At 36.8% G+C, this 22,688-nt stretch overlaps 1 protein-coding gene across 10 annotated transcripts in view; it reads right to left on the reverse strand.

Moving 5' to 3' along the window:
• The window catches only part of LOC111873173 (ATP-dependent helicase brm), a 63,446-nt gene extending 41,498 nt beyond the window's left edge, over positions 1–21,948 (reverse strand). For 3 of the 10 annotated variants that reach the window (XR_002844360.2, XM_023867667.2, XM_023867659.2), the window contains exons 1-12: positions 21,681–21,852; positions 19,919–20,006; positions 17,800–18,149; positions 17,231–17,404; positions 16,200–16,395; positions 10,102–10,456; positions 9,619–9,757; positions 8,998–9,159; positions 6,552–6,748; positions 5,168–5,309; positions 1,542–1,647; positions 1,093–1,254 (exon numbers count right to left, since the gene is read on the reverse strand). Coding sequence is in view for 9 of the 10 variants with exons in the window: in XM_023867667.2 (XP_023723435.1) it covers positions 1,093–1,254; positions 1,542–1,647; positions 5,168–5,309; positions 6,552–6,748; positions 8,998–9,159; positions 9,619–9,757; positions 10,102–10,456; positions 16,200–16,395; positions 17,231–17,404; positions 17,800–18,126 (1,960 nt within the window). In the remaining variant the exon portion in view is untranslated. Of the gene's footprint in view, positions 1–1,092; positions 1,255–1,541; positions 1,648–5,167; positions 5,310–6,551; positions 6,749–8,997; positions 9,160–9,618; positions 9,758–10,101; positions 10,457–16,199; positions 16,396–17,230; positions 17,405–17,799; positions 18,150–19,918; positions 20,007–21,680; positions 21,853–21,885 lie in introns of those variants that run through there. The other 7 variants (XM_023867661.2, XM_023867660.2, XM_023867666.2 and 4 more) reach the window with 7 other exon arrangements.
• Between the last annotated feature and the right edge of the window lie 740 nt (positions 21,949–22,688).

Consider the following 22,688-nt stretch of genomic DNA (forward strand, 5'->3'; position numbering starts at 1 on the left):
GCGACATCATATGATGACGTTCGGCCAGCTGCCCTAACTTTTAACGACATCATATGACGACATTCGTCCGATGAAGGTTAAAGAATGTTTCAGGAATATAACCATAATCTCGGCATATGCCCCAATGGAAGATAAAAGAGAATGTGAAAAAGAAAATTTTTACAATACACTAACCTACATACGATATTACAAAAGGTACACAATGGTCAAACCTTTCGGTTCCTTCAAGGGGTTTCATAACTGCATTCACTGTCCCAACTTTTCTGCCAGTCTGACAATAGTTCCAACATGCACATCAATTTGTGTTATAATACTAATTGCATCATTTGTCATTTATAGTTTATCTTGCTATATATATATATATACACACACATATATCTGTTGTAGTGCCATGAACAGTCAACAATAAAAAAATAAACAGGCAAACATGTGGCAGCAGCCACCACAATATAATGACAAGCATGAAAATGTGTTTGTCTATGACTAGATGAGCTCACTCAAAAATTTTCATATGCAAAAGTTGGAACTATTTTACTGAGACAAGTCTTCAGCATGAGCATAACAGCACCAATGTTTCTCTAATTTTCCAAAACAGAATGTTATGTAAAATTTGATAAATTTACATTCTCAGGACTCAGAAAATTAAGCATAAAATAATGAAGAATATGTTTGGACTAGGTGTTCCAAGAACTATCACATAATTTCTCACTTCCAATCTGGTTACTTTCTTCATACGCAGAATGTCCAGTTATTATGGCAAGCAATTAAAATTGTTAACTCCTTCAGTTTCGAATGAAAAAATTATGAAATTACTTCACGTACATAACTAGGTATGACGGTTTAAACACTTCAACATAAAAATTAAAGGGGCAAACAAAAAAATACTATAGCAGTACAGTGTTAAGTGGGTTATTTAAATGTACATACAGATGCGTTAAATAATATTCTACCTAACCATACACATAAAGCCTGTAATAAAGGGCAAGGAGTTAAGCAACACCCATTCTCCAACTTCAACAACCATAAAAAGGAAACGGTAGCCAGACAGGTTAACCAAGAGTCAGTACAACAAGAAAATGAACACATTCACACCTCTGTCATCATCATCATAATCATCAGTATCAACATCTGATTCATCGTCGTCATCATCATCTTCATCATCTTCACGAGGTGCAGCCTCCCATCCAGGATGCATCTCAAGCCATGCTTGAAACTGGCTTGCCAGGGGAGCCTCATCTCCACATAAAATCTTCCCTGAAAGACAGACACACATGTATTTGTACTAAGATAGGAATAAATCATCTCACACTCAACCTGTCTTGTACTGTACACTTACATCAAGCTGGTAGTTAAGGAAAACTGATGTTAAGTTAAGAGGACTCCATAATGATGTTTTAGTTTTCGCTTACAATCACCAACGCACAGAATGTGTTACATGACACATATCAACTAAAAATTAATCATCTTAAGTACTTGTGCTATTAGAGTAATAACACTAAACTGTCATATACTTAAGGTCACAAGTGTAGACTTTCACCTACCAGTGGCCGTTTCCATCACAGTAACTCGCACATCAGACATTTGTGAGCTTTCATCATTCAACCCATCAATTATCTCACCATCTTCAGATCTCTTCTTCTTCTTTTTCTACAACACACAAATTATATTTAAATAACCTAAGAACTTTTAACACACATTAAATAATTATGTTACGAAAATGAACACAAATCCTCGGACCTGGATGGATTCCTTGGATAAATGACCTAAGCTAATGAAAATGGATATGAGATTTGGCATTTGGAATATTTGAAGTTTGTATAGGGCAGGTTCACTCAAGGCAGTGGCAGAAGGAATCTTAAAATATAAGTTAGATTTAGTGGGAGTACAGGAGGTTAGATGGGATGGAGGTGGCATCATACCAACAGGAGACTATACATTTTACTATGGAAAGGAGAATGAAAATCATGAATTAGGTTGAGGTTTTTTCGTACATAAGAGAATTATATCATTAAAACTAGTAGTATGTGTTAATCTATATCAGCTGAAAGAGTAATTGTGGGAGAGGGCTCCACGCACTTCAAATCAATATTCTGCTATATTAAGCTGAATGTCATTTGCAAATATAGTAAACCCCAGATATAATGGACAAAATCTAACTGTATACAACTGTGAATTTTTAGAGATGTTATTGCACTCAGAAGGTTTTGTAGTTAGAAAACTACTAAAATTAAAAGAACCCCAAGCTAAAAACGTTTCTGTTAACACACTGGGTGTTTCTATCTTTACTGCATGTACTGATTATGTATCCTATGGGGTACTTCTGCAAATACCCCTTCACTCAGTTATAACGAACAGTGGCAATAAAGGACACCCTGCTTCTTATCAGTCCATTATAATAATGTTTGACTGCATTCTGAAAACACAATTTATTATTCAAATTAGTATTTCAAGAAAGAAGCCAGTCTTATGATTTATTTGGAAATATTTGGTTCTGTCACATATTCATACCTAGACTAAGGTAAACAGCAGTCTCTGATTTTAATGCTGCTTTAAGTTGTTAAACCAATTATATCAGTCTTGGGGTAATGCTCTTAAAACTGAATGGCCATGTACTTCTGAACAATTTGTGATGTGTCAGTTTGTGGTTCAGAAGTTACTGGGCACTGAAATTTGGCCCTGAAATTCATTATTTTTACTGTTATCAGAAAAATGAATGCATTTTTATGTTAGTTCCAGCCTTTCCAATCATGAAAATTTGAGCATGGCAACACCTGTAACATATTTCATTATTTTAATATCACATGGAACTTAGTGCTAAACTGTTCCAGTACACCCTTATTTTGCTTTCATATTACCATGACTCTAAGGAACTGGGTTTTCTGAGTTGGACCCATGTTAACCTTTAACGGCCAAATGTTATAATTATTTGCATCAAGTAGCAAGCCGAGCTGGCCGAATGTTATAATTTTTGGGGGCAAGCCACGTGCTTCCTTTGTGAGTGCTGGCAGTTTGACCTTGGGTTTGAAACCCAAACAAACTCATGAACGTTCATGTCAGACATTTATTTGTTAGCTCTGAACAATGAAATCGTTTATCAGGGTACTGGTTTCGAAACTATTTACGTTTAGATATGACTGTTTATGACCTGGTGAGCCAATAGAGGTCAGCTTTGTTTTGAGAAGTTAGAGGAGGAAATATTCGTAAGCACTTTCATAGCAGTGCTACCAGAGCTTTCAAGGAAGTGTGGCTCATTCAGGGATTAGTTTGCAGCGTTGAATTCTCAGTTAGGATGTCAGTGGCGGATTTTCTATATTTTGTTAAAAGTTACGAAATCAGTGTCAAACTCCTATATTTCTTTTATATCATTTTTATTGTGTATCTCGGAAGTGGTATAAATACACTGAGCCAGTGTTACTTTGTGCGTAAAGACATCTTCGTCACTGTGACTTTCGGTATCAGTGGCGGACTGGCACTTTTCGACTGCTATTGCAATTACTTTGCATCACAATTTTGCGAGTATTCTTCCACCTACTAGACATGTCTGTTCTCAATGAATATCTGTTACACAAGTCATGTGATGGAAAAATGACGCACAAAAATTTCCGCGAAATTTTGGTGCGTGATTTGATTCTTCAATCACATGAGGCGAATATCACGGTCAGTGGTGTTTTTCGGGGGAGGCCAAGTTCATCTGGGGCCCAACTGAGTCAAGTGGAAGTGACACATTCAAAACACTGGCCAGCTAAAGGGAAACCAAGACGTTTGTTCTATAAACAAGAAAAGCGGGAGCACGCTTTACCGCTGTAGAGTGTGATGTCGCGCTGTGTGATGGACTGCTTCGAGAGTGGGACACGCGCGTCAGAGTGAAACTGTGAAGCGATGCAGTCCAACCCGTGTACAGTCCGAACCAAATATTATTGTATATAGTGTCGTCATATTTACATCGCCACCACGATTCAAGGTTGAAGAAAAACAACATGTAAGTCCTTTGGAATTTCATAACGTATATAATAATGATTATATTTTGCACTTCATGACAAAATACTCACAGTTGATTTTCATTTGTAAAACTTGCCCTTTTGTATATATGTAGAAAATTTTATTGTCTTTCAGGTTCTTTTTAGTTCATATTCCGATGTTGCATAGAACGGAAAATATGCATTTTTTTCTGAAAGTTTGCAATGTTAAAGACTTAGGGCCATTTAAATTCCGGCCGTAGGGAGCTGCCGGCAATTTAAAAGTCCGTACGTTAACGGTCAACACAGAATTTACACACACAATGTATGCATCCCTACTTTTAGACAAGAAATTTCAGGAAAAAACTAAATACTATATTTTTACTCTTAATAAAATTATGACCAATTCATAATTTTCACAGAAAATGTAATTAATGTTAAATGCATTATGATAACATGGTACGGGGAACTTTTTGTGTTTTCCACACAAACTTTGTGTTGGGAAAATATTATCAAGGAGTTTTTCTGTCATAATATTCATTTATGAATCAAATGGTGAAGTCCTCAGGCTCAAATATCCATACCATGTTGCCCCACATCACATTCAACTGTAACCGACTCAATCTGTGTAAAATTATAATCAGAAAATTAGTATCCACACACTTCATGCAACACTATTTTTAGACAAAATTTTGGGGGTAAACAATTGCATAATTACACAAGTAAATATGGTAAAATGCTTTTTCTCAAAATCAGCTGATTAAAATATTCGCAAAGTTTAACAGACTCCTTCTGAATCACTCTGTATATGTATCTGCATGTACACCCTTTGTTTTGACAATTAAAAAGCAACACAACAGTCTCTATTTCATTCAGTTTAAGTTGTTTTTTGCTTCAATAGTGCTTACAATTTATGATAATGTGTCTAAATTCTTCGTTCTACTGAAAAATAAGGAAAAAAAAATGGACAGTTGTAAGAACAAAAAGTTTCTTTCATCTGACAGATTAAACCTTGCCATCCTACCTACCATTTCATCTCTGTACTACAGGAAAATGATAGCTTTCATGAGGTTACACAGATGATGGATTTGTCACCTAGATAAGCAAAAATGTGGATTTCAATAAATGTGACTTTACATTCATACACAGGACAATTCTGACAATATAAACATGGCATTAATAAGCTACTACATACATAAATGTAACCCAACCTTTCTCTCCTTTTGCTCACGCTGTTTACGGCGCTGTTCAACTTTGTGCTGCTTTACCATTTCTGTGAGATTGCCTATATATTCATCTGTTTGTGATAACAGGAATGCAAGCCGTTTGTCCTTCTTCTGATCAATCAATTTTCTGTTTAAGAGACAAATAACCATATCAGTCAAACCTTGAAACTGCTACTTATTTGTAAACTTCAGTACCAAGTCATTTGCATTCAACTCAGATTCAAATTATTATTAGAGTCACTGTTACACATTATGGTCAAAAGTGAACTTAATTAAATGGTAAAGACCTCGATGCAATCTGATAAATTCAGTACTGTAACAGCTCTACTTTTTCATACCTGCATACCAATTTGTTCCTGGCTACTACTCCTACAATTTCTGGTGTACAAAACTCAAATATTCCAGGGGGTTAATGGGGTCCTCTAAATCCAGTAAATGGTAAACATGGTCGCTCAGCCCCTGACTTTGTCCATATGCCCTGTTGCTTGCTACTGTTGTCAAAGACATGTTCTTCTTCATCACAGCTCACACTCTGACCACATGGTGAAATTTTCACATTTATTTCACTGTCACTGCTATATTCGCTTTCAGAAATATCACTATCTTCATTCTCTTGCAACAGTTCATATAACACCCCATCACTCACACGTATCTTCTTGCTAAGATCTGTCATAATGTTTATTCACAAAAACTTGAACCCAGGACAGCTATCAAGCAATCAGCACTTTCTGGTCACCCTATGAAGTAACTAGAAGATCTAGCAAGCACATCGTACAAATTTGCATTGCTGTCATTACATCTACAGTGGTGTCATTGGAAACTTGTGTGACATATAGAAATGTCATACCCACTTCGAATCAGAGCAGAGCATGACATGTTAAGACGTCATACCAACTTAACTCATCATCATCATCAGTAATCTGTCAGGCGACAGGTCCACAGTCTCTTCCAAAACAGTTTCTCCACTTAATGCGATCTTCTGTTTTTGGAAAGAGACTATCCAGGAAAAGTGATAATGTNACTATCTTCATTCTCTTGCAACAGTTCATATAACACCCCATCACTCACACGTATCTTCTTGCTAAGATCTGTCATAATGTTTATTCACAAAAACTTGAACCCAGGACAGCTATCAAGCAATCAGCACTTTCTGGTCACCCTATGAAGTAACTAGAAGATCTAGCAAGCACATCGTACAAATTTGCATTGCTGTCATTACATCTACAGTGGTGTCATTGGAAACTTGTGTGACATATAGAAATGTCATACCTACTTCGAATCAGAGCAGTGCATGACATGTTAAGATGTCATACCAACTTAACTAATTAAATATAAATGATCCACATTAACAAATTAATATCACTCATACCTGTAACCCTCTTCATCCTCGGCCATGAGTCGCCTCATCCTCTCCTTCTCAATTCTTTCCTGTTCTTTCTTCTGTTCACGCTCTGCATTAGCATGATGGTTTAACACTGCGCGATTTAGTCTCAAGATCTTGGCAATATTGTTCCTGTGGTACTCTTTCAGGTCCTTTCCATGTTGCAGAACAGCATTTAAGTATTCCTGTCAACAATAAGTATACAGTTTACTAAAAATATTCTTTTTGTTTCCAACATTAAAAGCTGGGTCTGTTTCAATTCCTGATGTCAGTCTCAAAAACACCACTTGTATGCAAAAATCACCATGATCCTCTCTGATCGGCAGTAAAGAATCCAATGCCCACACTTTCCTTTAACTTGACAAATCAGTCATCAGACATCAGTCTAAATTGACAAAGTTTGTATATGGCAATGATTTCTTTCAAACTATTGAGTATAACAGTAACATCCAAAATATGGGACACTGATCCAATCGACACTGGGTCTAACATGGTAGCAACACCCACAACATACACACAGCGAACAATACAACAGCAGTGTTTTCTTTGTGTCTGTGCACAATGACGTCATACCACAACAGAGGGTAGTGGTCACGTGACACATTTTCTGCAGGTCCATGCAAAGACTGTTGCTAGGCAGCAGCCAGTGCGCCAATGGAATGGCTGGGTAGTGATCATGTGACATTTTCTTTCTGTGCATGGTCCGTGCAAAGTGGTTATCAGAAGAGTTCAGCAGGACAACAGCAGTAGTAGTAGACAGAGTATGGTGGAGTATACAACAGTAGTTGAGAGTAGTCTTGGAATTGGCAGCTGCAGAAATGGCAAGAAAGAAATTAGACTGTGCCAAGAAGCTTTCATGTGTGATTTGACGACACAGTCAAACTGTAGAAATCTGTTGCCAGGATACACCTTGTGAAGACGGAGAATCCTAGTGTGGGTGCAACTGTGAACGGAAAGTGTGCAGAAAAGCAATAGCATTACAACTGAGTGAGACTATGAGAACTTTTAAACGAAGGTATTAATAAATCCAATCATCAAATCCAGGACCCACAATTATTCGTATGCAACCCCTCATACATGACAATACATTTTCAAAAATTCCACCATAACATCAATGCACTTTGCAACTCATGTGAGAACATTGCTCGCTGCTCGTCTGAGTGCATCTTGATGTTCCTTTATGCAGGCAAGTAATATGACACAATTCTATCTTGGAAACAGTTTGGAATAGGACACATGTACATACACACATTTTGCTCAGAATGACCGATATTATGACCTCCCAGAATACTGAGCTTTCCTCCTGGGACACTCTACATACATGTTACAATTAAAACACTGACATGAGTATGACTAAACAGAACACTCTATGCAAAACATTACTTGCTTATAGCATGACCTCTTTCTCTCCTTCAACTTATCATTCTCAACATGCTTCTAAATGTCTGCTACAGAGGAATCTAACAGAACTAACAAATCTCCTGTGAGCTTATGTTATCACCAGGGCCCGGATTTTGATGACATGCCATCTTTTTTTCCTTGTATCCTATGCGATGCTCTTATATATGTAAATCTCGGATATGAGCTGCTGGTTACAGAAATGTAAATTTTATAGGTAATTTTTTGTCATTTTTTGACATTTTTAGGTTTAAGGTCATTTTTTCATTTTTGGGGTAATTTTTGGACTTTTAAGGGTATTTCTAGTCATTTTTGGCCATTTTAGGGATTTTTTTCTTATGTTTTCTGAAATGTGTATAACATGGAAGCGAAGTGTTCTTTTTTTTCTCGTTTAGGTCATTTTTCTGGATTTTTTCGGTCATTTTATGGGTCAGCTTTTAAATATTTTCAGGTCATCAAAATCTGGGCCCTGGTTATCACCATCATGATCTGTCCTTTGGGTTAATATTCTCTTGCTATTTTTTGTATTTGTGCACGGTGAAATCACTTTTTAACGTCTGTCTGTAAAGCAATGGATCTGAACCCTAAACTGAGATTATTGATTTGCAATCACTGAAAATATTAAATGAGGGAGAACTTTAAATTGAGGAACATTAAATGGGATACCTCTCTACTTGCCTTCTCACCATACGATCTTTCCAATTATTTCTATAGTACATGACCAAATCACGAATCCTCTATATTGCTAGATTCATATGTTCACTGCATATCTGAACAAGCAGTACATATCTTGGTACTGTTTTCAAACACCATACTTCAGCCACTTCTCTTCTTCTTACGCAGTTTCCTCTAGTTCAGTACCATATTACAGTGATGGGCTTGTCATCTTAGACAATTTCAGCATATTAGTTTTTCCCAAAATATTTACTTTTCAGGTAAGGTAGTTTCAATAACAATGATCAACATTCATTAGAACCACAGTGTCAAGTGTTAAAATAAGCAAGATAACAAATAGTACATATATGGTTCATCTTACTTGATGTTTCTGCCGACGCTTCCGTTCTGCTTCAAGTTTCTGCTGCTTCTCCAGCTTCTCAGTAGCCCGAGCTTCACGGAGACCCTGGCGTTTTGTTCGTTTGTAAGTCTTAATATGACAGGAAGTTTCTAACATTGTGTCCTTCCTCGTGCATGCCACAACCTGCATTAAATACGAGACTGATGTCAACAATAACCTGTTCAGGCCATTGTACATTTACTTTTGGATACATTAGCAAATATCTATAAAAATGAATTATCACCTGACCTGAAAACAATCTCGTGTTTGCAGTCATGCTTTGTCCACAAGTGCAAGTTTCTTCCACAGAGCCACATCATTAAAACTACCATATGTGTGTATATATATTTCTGATATATAATAATCTCATATACTTTCTAATTTACTGTTCAATTTCTTACTTAAACTATCACATGAATATACTTCTAACAAATTAAAGCAAAATAAATGCAATTTTAAAGCATTCCCGCACCAATTCCTACATAAACATGTCCACATACAAAATACTTTTAAAGGTATTTAATCCACTTCTTCAAACCACTTTCCACTCTCAGAAAACTGTCCTTTCTAACATTATTTCACTTAAGAGCCTGAAACACTTGCCTCTGTTCTCAGTTGTCTCTGAAAATTTAACAATCTCAATGCACGTAGTTCAATCTGTGCTTTAATTTTCAGATCTTCTGCCATCACAGTTGGCAAATTGTTCAGTTCTTCAATTCGATGGGCGATTCTTGCAGCCAGCCTACAAACAAAAATGTTGATTTTGAACGCTGCAAATTAGAAATTACAGATACAAAATCCTACATTTAACATTTTCAGTGCCAGTCACCTCAAGCCCAACACACAAAAAACAAAGGGCCAAAACAATCCTGAAATTACCATTAAATCTCCAACATAAAGTACTTTGCAATTTCTGTCACTACCGACATAATTCTCCGACTCTACCACCAAAAGAAAACAGCAAGTAGAAATGCAAAATGAGAGATATGGAGAATCAATCTACTTGACAATGACTTAGGCAGTTTCTTCGAAACATCAATTTGACCAATATTTGTACTAAGAAGTGCTTAACAAATCTGAACTCACCTGTTTTCCCTCTCCTGAAGTATGATCAAGGGGTCAAGTCCTGCAGGTTTGGCTATGGGGGTCACTCGATTCTGTTTCTGCTGAGGTGGGGGCTGTGCTGCAGACTGAGCCCCTGCAGCTGGTCCTGAGGGAGGGAGAGGACGAGGACCTTGTGTTGTAGATGTCGGCTGTACTACAGAAGTCCCCGTACCTGCACCATTGTTAGGGGAGGTGCTTGTGGTTGGAGCTGTACCCACAGTCTGTTGTCCTGCTGATGGAGCAGGCTGGCCTGGAATAGGAGACTGGCTTGGTGGCTGACCTCCTACTGGAACAGGAGTTCTCATTGGCTGCTGCATTACGCCACTCACAACACCTGCTAACACATAACTTACATCAGACTTATGCCCCAAATAATTTTATCTGCACCGTCCCTTTGTTCACACACAATATGCCTACTGGAACCTTGCATCTGTGAAGGACACGTTGAGTGGTAGTGTGCGAATCTGAGAGCTCCTTAATTTAAGTACAAAAGAGCAGTTTATTCGGTCAGTAGTAAAAAATAAGTGGTTATCTTCTTTAACAAGTGTACTATAGTGAACCTTATATTTAAATTTTTTTCTATACAGAACGTTTTCTTCCTTTTTTTTTTTGCTCTTAAGCCACGCTTAGCTCCTAGACCATTTTCCACCATATTGTGAGCTATTAGTATCTGATCTTCCGCTCAACGCTTCTAAACTGCATTTTCTTAACTTAACTTTCTGTTAATATAGATTAGTAGTAGAATTAGTAAACATACTTGTTATTTTATATCTTAAATACGGTGATTTGTATTTTCATAAGTGTACTGGTAGGCCTAACCTACAAGTAGTGTGTTACTTTGTCTTAAGGAAACTGATTTGTATTTTCGTAAGTATACAGTAGGCCTAACCTACAGGGAGTGTGTTATTTTATATCTTAAGGAAGTCGATTTGTATTTTCACAAGTGTTATTTATATCTTACATAAGTTGTTTGTATTTTCGTAAGTGTACAGTAGGCCTAACCTACAAGAAGTGTGTTATTTTATATCTTTAGTAAGTTGATTTGTACTATTGCAAGTGTACCAGTGGGCCTAACCTAAAATAAGTGTATCATTGTATATAGTGGGCCTTAAAAGATTTGTGCCAGCATATACTCTTGTAAGTTCTAATCACAAATTAGACTCTTTAAATATATCTGTTAGTTAGTACTGAATTATAAGTTAACATAAGTGGTAATAATGACCACAAGGGGTAACGACTTATCAGGTAAATGTGGGGCCTGCAGAAGGAAGGTTAGCCAGGGGACAGGATGTGAGGACTGTGGCCTGTGGTTTCATTGGGAGTGCTCTGGCACCAATAGTGATTTGGCCATATTACCTTGGTACTGCAACTCCTGTGTGCAAGCCAAGGTAATAAAGAAACAAGAGGAGACTATCTTGAGTTTGAAAAGGGAGCTGGAACTTGCAAGAACTGAGATTGACCTCTTAAAAGGGGAATTAAATTTAGTAGATAATTGTCCTGAAGAATTTAGGACTGTGTCCAACTCCCGAAGAAAACTTAAAAAAGTTCCTTCTTCACTAGATGTTAAGTTAGCTTTAACCAATCGATTTGAACCTCTAGCTATGCTAGGGCCTCAGACTGATGGTGACGCTATAGATCAGCCTGTGTTAGAGGCTAAGCCTAAGCGTAAGATTCTAGTGCTGGGTAGCAGTCATGGTAGGGGTATCGGGCAGAGGCTACAGAAAGCAATGGGAGATGCATATGCTGTGACCAGCATATTCAAGCCCAATGCTGATCTGAGCAATGTCACTGGGGACATTGGAAAATTGTGCAAAGGTTTTAGTAAGGAAGATCAGGTAGTTATAGTTGGGGGGCCAGGTAACAGTTTGGAGAGAAACCTCAATTATCAAATTGAGAAAGATTTAAGTGACATTGCCCAGAAAACTAGTCACACCAATGTGAGGTTTGTTGGTCTTTTCTGGCGACATGACAAGCCATGGATTAACAGGTGTGTAAGGGAGATTAATCTTCGGCTTGAGCGTTCGCTTGTGGAGGTCGGCGCGGCCCACATTGATGCGATTGATGTCTCTTCAATATTGAGGAGCGAACATACTGTCCATGGTTTGCATCTTAATCCTCGAGGCAAGGACAAGCTGACGCGACTCATTGCAGAGAGCATTAAGGGCAGACACATTCCAGTTGTCATGGGTGTTCAGAATCATTTTTTAGGATAAAGAGTGCAAGTAAAGTTTATCAAGTAAAAGAAATTGCAAAAGAAACTAATCTTTCAGACAATAATGTTAGTGAACCAATAGAAATCGGAAAAGGTAATTGCAGTCTACTAAATTCAGTGAATAATAAAGTACTAAGAATATTCCATCAGAATATAAGAGGATTGAGAAACAAAACAAATGAACTAATAAGCTCCATGAATTCAAATCTTCCACACATACTGTGCCTTACTGAACATCACATGAAACAGCTGGAATTAGAACATCTTCACTTAGAAAATTATAATTTAGGTGCTAGATACTGTAGGAAAACACTGGAGAAAGGAGGAGTGAGTATTTTTGTACATGAAAACCTAAAATTTACTAAAATAAATTTAGAAGATTATTGCAAAGACCAGGATCTGGAAGCATGTGCTCTAAAGTTAGACTCTCCTTTTTCTAATATTTGTATACTGACTTTATATAGAGCCCCATCTGGAAACTTCGATCACTTTATAAATAGATTAGAAACCATCCTAAATGTACTGCATAGTTCAAAAGTTGAATTTATAATTTGTGGTGATATAAATATAAACTATCTCATCGACAGTAATAGGAAACTAAATTTAGACTCTTTGTTATCATCTTACAATCTCTCCAGTACTGTTAACTTTCCCACAAGAGTTCAAAATAATTCTAGTTCAGCGATAGATAATATATTCATTGATAACTCAAAATTAAGAGACTATACTGTAGGACCCTTTATAAATGGCTTATCCGATCATGATGCTCAACTCATAGAAATAAATAATATTGACCTTCAGCCCAGTAATCAACAATATCAAACAGTAAGGAAAATCAACAAGCATACGATGGCAGATTTTGTCACAAAATTAAGTAATGAATCATGGGACAATGTATTTGACAGCAATAATATTGATTCTAAATTTAATTGCTTTCTGAACACATACTTGAGGATCTTTTATTCAAGCTTTCCCTTAAAAATAGTCAAAAATGAAAATAAAAACAAATCCACCTGGATAACAATTGGAATAAAAACTTCATGTAAACACAAAAGACAACTATATTTGGCCAGTAGGGACAGTAATGATCCAAGACTAAAAAGTCACTACAAAATGTACTGTAAAATTTTGTCAAAAGTCATTAAAGAAGCCAAACAGAATAACTATAACAGCCAAATTCTAAAATCAAACAATAAAATTAAAACCACCTGGGATATTGTGAAAGTTGAATCAGGAAAGAAATCTGTTAATGAAGACGTACAAAGTTTGAATATTGAAGGGAAGTCCACTAACAATCCACAAGCTATCGCAAGTGCATTTAATGAATATTTCCTTTCATTAGCTGAGAAAACATATTCCAATAATAATAATAATAATAATAATAATAATAATAATAATCCAATATACTATCTGTCTCGTGCCTTTAACAATTCATTTCCAAATATCAATCTCAAATTCTCAACAAGGAAGGAAATTGAAAACATTATTAAATCCCTTAAGCCCAAAAATTCACATGGATATGATGAAATCTCTACCAAATTACTTAAAGCAAGCTCTGTTTACATCAGTTCACCCTTGAATCATCTATGTAATAAATCTTTATCATCAGGTACTTTTCCTCAACGCTTAAAATACGCTGTAATGAAACCACTTTTTAAAAAAGGAGAGAGAAAATGCATCTCTAATTACAGACCAATATCCATATTGACTTCATTCTCAAAAGTCTTTGAAAAAGTTATGTATAATAGACTACTTGAACACTTAAATTCTAACAACATATTAGTCAAAGAGCAATTTGGATTTAGGAAAGACCTAACAACAGAAAAAGCAACCTATGAACTAACTAACGATATTTTAAGTGCTCTCAATGACAGATTAATTGTGGGAGGGATTTTCTGTGATCTAGCAAAAGCTTTCGATTGTGTTAATCATGATATCTTACTATCGAAATTAAATTTCTATGGAATAACTGGCAAAGCTAATGAATGGATCAAATCATACCTCAAAAACAGGTATCAAAGAGTTGAAATAAATAATAAAAACTCCAGTCATAATGCATTTTCAAACTGGGGAATTATAAAGCACGGTGTTCCACAAGGATCAATTTTAGGTCCCTTACTTTTTCTTCTCTACATAAATGATCTATCTAAAACCATCAACAATAAATCTAAACCAATTCTATATGCAGATGACACTAGTATAATATTTAAGAACTCTAAATTTGAAAACTTTAAAAATGACATAAATATTGTATTTGAAGCCTTAAACAGATGGTTCGAAGCCAATTTACTCTCATTAAATTTTGATAAAACCCATTACATATCATTCACAACTAAAAACAACCACCAAATTGATCTGGACATCAGTTATGCCAACAAATTAATCTGTAAAGTACTTGATACAAAATTCCTTGGAATACATGTAGACAGTACACTGTCTTGGAAAATACATATTGAACAAATTATACCTAAATTAAATGCAGCTTGCTATGCGATGAGATCAATTAAGCCTTTTATGTCACAGGAAACATTGAAGATGGTTTACCATGCCTACTTTCATTCTATTATGAACTATGGATTAATATTTTGGGGGAACTCTTCACATAGTGTAATAATTTTTAAAATACAAAAGAATATAATTAGAATCATTACAGGATGTAGAAGTAGAGATTCATGTAGAGAATTATTTAAGAAATTAAAAATTCTACCTCTTCAATCGCAATACATATTATCGCTTCTCTTATTTGTTGTTTACAACAAAGATAAATTCAAATTAAATTCTGATGTCTATAACATGAATACTAGACAAAAATATAACTTCCACCTACCCTCATCAACTTTATCAGTATATCAAAAAGGAGTCTACTTTACTGGCATAAAAGTGTTCAACAATCTGCCACAAAGTATTAAAAACTTGGGCAATGATACTAAAAAGTTTAAATCAGAGTTAAAGAATTATCTACATGCTCATTCCTTCTACTCTTTAGATGAATACTTCAATGTAAATAGAGAATGATATAAAATTAAGTTATATTAATTTTTAAGCTAAAGTTGCCTGTACTTATGTATGTAACCTTTTGACTTGTTCTGTATCCAAAGGTACTAACCTGCTTAGGATTTATAAATGTAAATAAATTCAATTCAATTCAATGAAACATTAGATTATAATAAATATAAAGCTGGAAAGGGCATAGGGGAAAATATTTCAGGACACTATTCTGATCTTCATGTTGTCTGACAAAAACCTTGTAAACCTCTCTCAATGCAGCTCATCTCCAATCACTGAGTATAAATGAGTATCAGCTCCCAATAGGAAGCAGAACTGTCAACCACAAAACTGTACTGCAATGGCATAATGGAAGATCAGTGTTTTCTGAATTGCATTTCATGAACTGGACAACAGGTTACATCCTTTTCTTACCTTAAAATAATTGAGAAATGACAAAATTAGATATCTCACAAATTAAATATTTTAAAAACTATACGAAAAAAAAAAAACAGGAAAATATGTTGAAAGAATGACTCTCACAAGATTCACCTTCTCCCAGATAATTATAAAATACAAATCTAAAGATGGTGCTTCAGAAGATATTGAAAAATGGAATGATTCTGTTCAGTAATACCAGTAAGAGGCAAACAAGGTATAAAATTGGGATGATCATGAACAATATCATACTGGGACATGGAACTGGGATGCAGCTGGGTGCACATAATGACAAGAGGACTAAAACTCTCGATGTCTCGCAACACACACACTAACCTCAGGATTCAAGCTTACCTCCAACTACAATACTCCAGAATCCTTATATGTTCAAGCTCATATAATAAAATGTTCTAACAACACATATGCATTGTGTTAAGCTACATACCTGGATCACCCTGTTGAGGCATTCTATGACTGGGAACAGAATCTATTCGTTTCCCTTGCACAGCCAGAGCCATCTGACTTGTTAGTGGCTGGTTACGAGCCAGCAGTCGGTATGCCATGATCTGCACTCGTAATTGCTGTAGCTGAAGAGAACTGAAGATATGCTTTGGTGTGCTATCAAGAAAACTACCCGGTCCCTGCAAACACGTCAAAAATTGAGCCTATAAAAATTTTCAGTAGCTACCTTACCAGCTTTAACTAATTACGAACAGAGTGTAAATTGTAAGTAAAGAAGCATAAGACATGTTGATACTCCAGCACATTTTGTTTTACAACAGTAAAGTTATTCCACATCACTCTGAAATAAACCGACTTTCTTCTTCTACATTTGTAAGCAGGGGAGATTTCTTTTTCAGTCTGCATATGGATAACGAAAAATCATATTTTCATTGAGTTACAAGTCCATATAAATTTCTCCTGCTCAATCACCATCCCAAAACTGACCATATGTCTGTTAAACTCTGCTGAAAAGAAATCATCATGACTCCTTGAAGAGTATGATCATCAGGGATATAATGCTGTATAGTCTGTTGAAAGTCACATAACATTTCAGAGAAACTTATGACCTCCATCTCCAAGGTCAAACAATAAGCGAAGCAAAAACTCAGCATGAAAACAGACAGAAGTGGCTCCACTTGCCACTGTTTTCATGCTAGTTTCTTGCTTGCCTTATTCATGGAGATGGAGGTGATATCTTCCTCTGAAACATCAATCGACTTTCAACAGATTTCATGGTACTATATCTCAGAAAACAGTATTCCTCACAACTACCCCTGTAAGAACCTCAAATCCTACATGACTGCTTTCTCTTTAATGATACACTTGTAGAAGTTCCACTGCATAACTTCTGTGCCTATTATGCATATGCTGGAAATATCACATATGGATATAGAGTTGCATATTTTCAAGTATTTCTTTCGTTGGGACACACTTGATGTGTTCTATATACATGTCAGTAAAGGGATTAAGCACCTGTATTATTCGTGATGGGTCTGCTTGGGCTGGGTTACCATATGGGACCTGCCGAGCACGAAGGGCCAACAGTTGTGAATAGCGGGGATCGTTCTGCATCCCCTTCTCCTCCATGGCTCCAATTGCCCTTTGTAGAGCCTGGTATGTGTCATGTGGTGATGACTGAGAAACCATCTCAACAAAGAGAAAAAAAAACCACGTCACAAAGTCCCACAAACAGTAACAAATTCAAACATTAAATACCCTGAAATAGGCCACAAAACTTCATTATTATACAGTAAATGTCACAGATGAAGTGTCTGTATTAGTTTATCTAATTTATACGAAATTCAGAATGACCAGATTTTAACAGCCAAACTGTACACATTTTCAAAAAATTACAACTTTTCATCTACATTATCTAAGACAAACAACATCTTAGTTTCAATCTGATTCTACAGAAGTGGAGTTATGAGTACTTTTCATTGGCTTCTGTATAATCAATGTGGTGAAATTTGCATTAGGAATGGAATATCAATATACTGTACCTCTAAATAACATACAGTAGACAACATAGTTTCACTGCATACCTGCGCTGGCAATTGAGGAACTGAAGACCCTTGTGGATTATGAAGCATTCCACTAGGACATAAAGATTGTTGCTGATAGCCCATGTGGCCATGTGAGTTCAAATGCTGATGTGACGGTGATGCCACTTGCAGGCCTGGACTGGGTGGAGGTCCTGGGGACATCACTTGCTGCGGAGGACCCATTGGGGACTGGATCTGCTGCTGCCCTTGGCCTGTAGGAGGTGGAGTCTGAGGAGGTGGCATGGGGGATGGAGCCTGTGGTGCAGGTGGTCCCATGGGTGAGGCCACAGGTTGTGGCTGAGAAGTGCCAGGGCCGTGACAATCCATTGATTGACTCAAGCTAAAATAACCTGCAAGGAGAATGATTATGAAAGATCTGGTTTACCCCTTCCCAACCTAACACAAATACATATATTTGGGACTGATGTTTACATCTTTTAGTTGCTGTATGTACAAAAGGCCGCGTCATAGCTCAAGCGGTTAGTCGCTGGCTTCCCATCGCGGCCCGGGTTCGATCCCGTGTCTGGTCAAGTGAGATTTGTGGTAGACAAAGTGGTGCTGGGGCAGGTTTCCTCAGAGTACTTCCATTTCCCCTGCCAACCTTCATTCCACCAATTGCTCCACAATCACCCTCACCTATCTGGGGCTGGTACAATAGGGCAGAAGTGACCACAGTACAAGGGACTTAGTCTCACCCCAGTAGCAATAAAAAAAATACTGTATGTACATACGTTTGTTGCTTAGCGGAAAGTCTTCTTGTAATCAAAGTCATTGATAAACATCAACCTGGTATAAGGACTGCCCATAGTGGCCACCAATATCATCAGACCTACACTATTTGCTGATCTTGTTATAACGCCATGTGAAATATGATCCCTATGAACTTCATACACTAAATAGCAGAATGTGCCAAGGATTCAGACTGCACAAACCATACAGCAAGTGGACAAGAACATGCTCAATTGGATTGGACCAAGACTGGAAAAACAAGTGGGACCGTTAAAGTAAGAAAACACACAGAATCCTCAAAGTCTAATGGCCAAACTTCATGACAGTGCTGTGGAGATAATTTGGAGCTAAAAATGCAAATAAATTATTGATTCATCACCCTTGTTGAGCTAACGATATCTTTCCACTTTTTAAGAAAATGAAACACTTATTCATTCTGGCATATATGTGGCTATTTACATTTAACACCTTTATTTATCACTCTTAAATACAGGACATGTGGGGGGGGGTGCACAAAATAATGGAAACAATATGAAATTGAGGAAGATAATTTGTGTTGGCTCCAATGAAAGAATTTCAGCTGGAAACACTAAATGTCCTTCCATTTGTGTACATTCTGTAGTATCCATTTCAATACATTAGTGATTGTGCTGAGTGACAGTACATGTGAAACAGCCAGAACATTGGAGACCTGCCCAATTTTGACAGAGGACAGATGATTGGTGTACATTTAGCTGGAGCATCTGTGACAAAAACTGCCACATTATTGCATGGATTGAAAGCAGCAGTTTCTAAGGTCACATCAGCATACACAAATCGTGGGACGACAACATCAGCATCAAAGAGGAACATTGACAGAAGGAGATCATCGTACAGTGAGAAGGACTATTTCGAAAAATCATACAACCACTGCAGCAGAGGTGCCACTAGAAATGAACATCTTAAAGATGGTTTCCATAAAAACTGCGTGACATGATCTTCACAAACCCAACATCTGTGGCAGGACTGCTAAACCTCTGATTACTGGAAGTAATACTCATATGTGTAAACAATGGTGTCATGACCATAAAACCTGGATATCAGACAAATGGAAATGTGCAGGTGATACGGTCAGATGAGTCGTCCTTCACACTATTCCCTACATCAGGAAGGACTGTGGCTGTAATGAACACAAAAAATGGTCCAACACCATATTCATAAAGAAATTTGTACAGTATGTGTAGTGTTTCCATTATTCTGTCCAATCCCTGTATATGTGAAATGTATACCATTTTACTGTAACACTGCTCGTGAACTGAAAGATTTGAGTACAAGAATGAAAAATAAACAAATATGAGGATGCATTATCAAGTCTATAATTTGTGCCACCTGAAGTTCCAAATCTTCTCACCTCAGATGCTACACTCACAGCGGTGAAAACCGTCTGAAGCATAAAAAGCTGAGTCTGCTGTGGTTTCATGAGTCTCGGTCTGCGGTTACTGTACAAAGGAAAATTTGTATGCTGTTTAGAAGGGAACTACTACCAAAAACATTGACTTACAACTGGTGTACACTGTGATCAGACTGCCTGCACTTGTAAAGGAAAATGAGGAAAAGACAACCAGTCACTGATCCTTAAGTTGATGAAGTGTAAATGATTTTCATTCACAGTTCACACAAATCATTTAAGACATGCTGCCCAGTAATTAAACATGCCACACAATAGGGCAAAGAAGTTCTACAGCAACATATGAAAATTAGAAATTACAGGTAACAACTTCTGCAACATGTACCTGCCCAAGATAAAGAATATTTCAAGGCATTCTACTGTGACTTTCTTTAAAAAACTGAATGTGACGAACTTTCTACCATAAAAACTGTAATGATGTCACATTTAATTTATTGGAAAATGCTAACTTGACACAACCTGAGAATCTGGACAAGCAATGATCTTCATGACATAACTGAACATACAACAGGCAGTCTTAAATTGAACATGTTTTGTGCTATAGTCCAAAAGAAATTGTTTTGGTCTTCCTTCTTTGCCCATCATACTGTGACTGGTGCAGCGTACGTAGGCATGGTGGAAGAATTCTCATGAGTATTTTGGAAGAAGACAGTCCTGATGGCATGCTGTTTGAACAAGATGGAGCACCTCCATATTTCCACGTGTAAGTGATGGGCTTCTTACAGCCAAAATTTCCAGGGAAATGGATTGTCAAGGGCAGGCCTGCCACTTTGTCTGTCCCAGTTTAGTCCTCTCCAGTTTTTCTTTTGTGGTACATCAGGGATACTATGTGCATGTCACCAATGGCTACCACTTTGTCAGAAATTATTAAGGGGATAAGAGCTGAAGTGGCTACTATTACCCCCAACTTGCTTAAAAACATGTGACCTGAAACTGAATAGACATGATATCTGCCACCACTCATGGTAACTTCACTGAACACTACAACAAACATAACATTGTACATTTCATGTGTACACCCTGTACAGTGAAGGAAAAGCAAAGATTCCTAAGTTATGTCTTCATTTTGAATTTTACGTAACATTTAACACAAATGTCTGATCATATCACATAGACTCATTGTTAGAACAAGCAATGCATTTCATATACCACATAAACTGAATTTCTATGCATAAGTTTTATATTTTAATTTATTTTTGGCCTCCTTTTGTATTATATACCTACCGGAGGATATTACTACAGTGCTGTTAATATACTATACTATTATTTTCACCAATGATGCGTTATTATTATTATTATGATTATTATTATATTATAGATTTCTTCAATGCCAAATAGTTCACATTTTCATTCTTCGGTAAAGTTTTCCTTAAACATAATTTTATCCTCGGTATACTCCACACTTTGACATATCTTAAGTGCATAAAATAATCTTTTTCGCATCTGTTAGTCGTCCATGCATAAAAAAACAAATCCAAACACTGCCTTACATCTTTTGACTTCAAATATAACAAACACGTTACATGAAAACAGAACACGTAATATATTTAGCTTGATTTTTGGAAGCCATTTGTAAACATGAACAGAAAGTGCAACATGGCGTAAAACATTCCCCTTCAACGTCAACTACGGCTTCATCACAAATATATGTTTAACATATACGAGCTCAATTAAAGCGGAACGATGCTGTCATTCTACCACATACTTATATCACAATAAAATATGGGTTTCCCAATTACAGTACTTTCAAATGAAGGTCACATATGAGTTACAACTCCATTAGCTCTTAAGCGTGTTCTTTTACAACCCCACATTACAGCCAGTTTCAATAATCGCCTGTCAGCTGGTCATCAGGATACAGCCTCATGTTCTGTCTAGCACTGCAATATTAAAACCTTCCAAAAACCTACCACACTTACATCTTGCCGAGGCAATAAAACTATAATCAGACACACCAACAGCACCGAACAGCACCAATCGAATTGCACCAACTGTTGAAACAAAACTGTTCTAACTTAAATGTCACGGACAATACCTAGTCTACATTTCGTAACTACATGCATCTCGTTCCGCCACAACGCAAATGTATCATGATCTACAGGATTAATAAAAGAATGAATGAATAAATGTAAAAAAGATATAGTCACATTTCTTACCTGATTGCACAGAGTTGAGCGTTTCTTTCGTGGTACTTTGTTTCTTAGGTGCAAATTTTGACATATTATCTGAAACAGTATTCATGGTTTTAATGCCTAGGTATGAAAGTAAAATAGCAATGTATCGATTTTGGAGTTAGGGTTCTCACAGCGGTAATTGTGGAAGGTACCATCTTCTCTGTTGCAACGCGATGTAATTCGGTACGTTCAATAGAAATCCACAGACGTTTTGGAGGAACGTCGATGAACTTGTATCGTTTTAGACGGCTTTATAAGCCAGAAGGTACGTTTCATAACTGATCTAGTCACCAGGTCCAGAGCGTCCAGAGGTCGGTAGAAAGATTATTATTTTCGACCGAAGTTATGTTGCACAATATGACAACTCTTTTACATAATTATAGGCGTAAGAGTTACATAATCATGGAAGCGCTACTAGCACGACTAGCACTAACGTTCACTAGTACTGGTAATCATACTCGTGCTCGTGCTCGTGTGACTCGCTATACTCGCGAGTAATGTGGACGATATGATAAGTCACGAGACAAGCAATACACGCC

Source organism: Cryptotermes secundus, unplaced genomic scaffold (assembly GCF_002891405.2).
Source record: "Cryptotermes secundus unplaced genomic scaffold, Csec_1.0 scaffold344, whole genome shotgun sequence".
NCBI lineage: Eukaryota > Metazoa > Arthropoda > Insecta > Blattodea > Kalotermitidae > Cryptotermes > Cryptotermes secundus.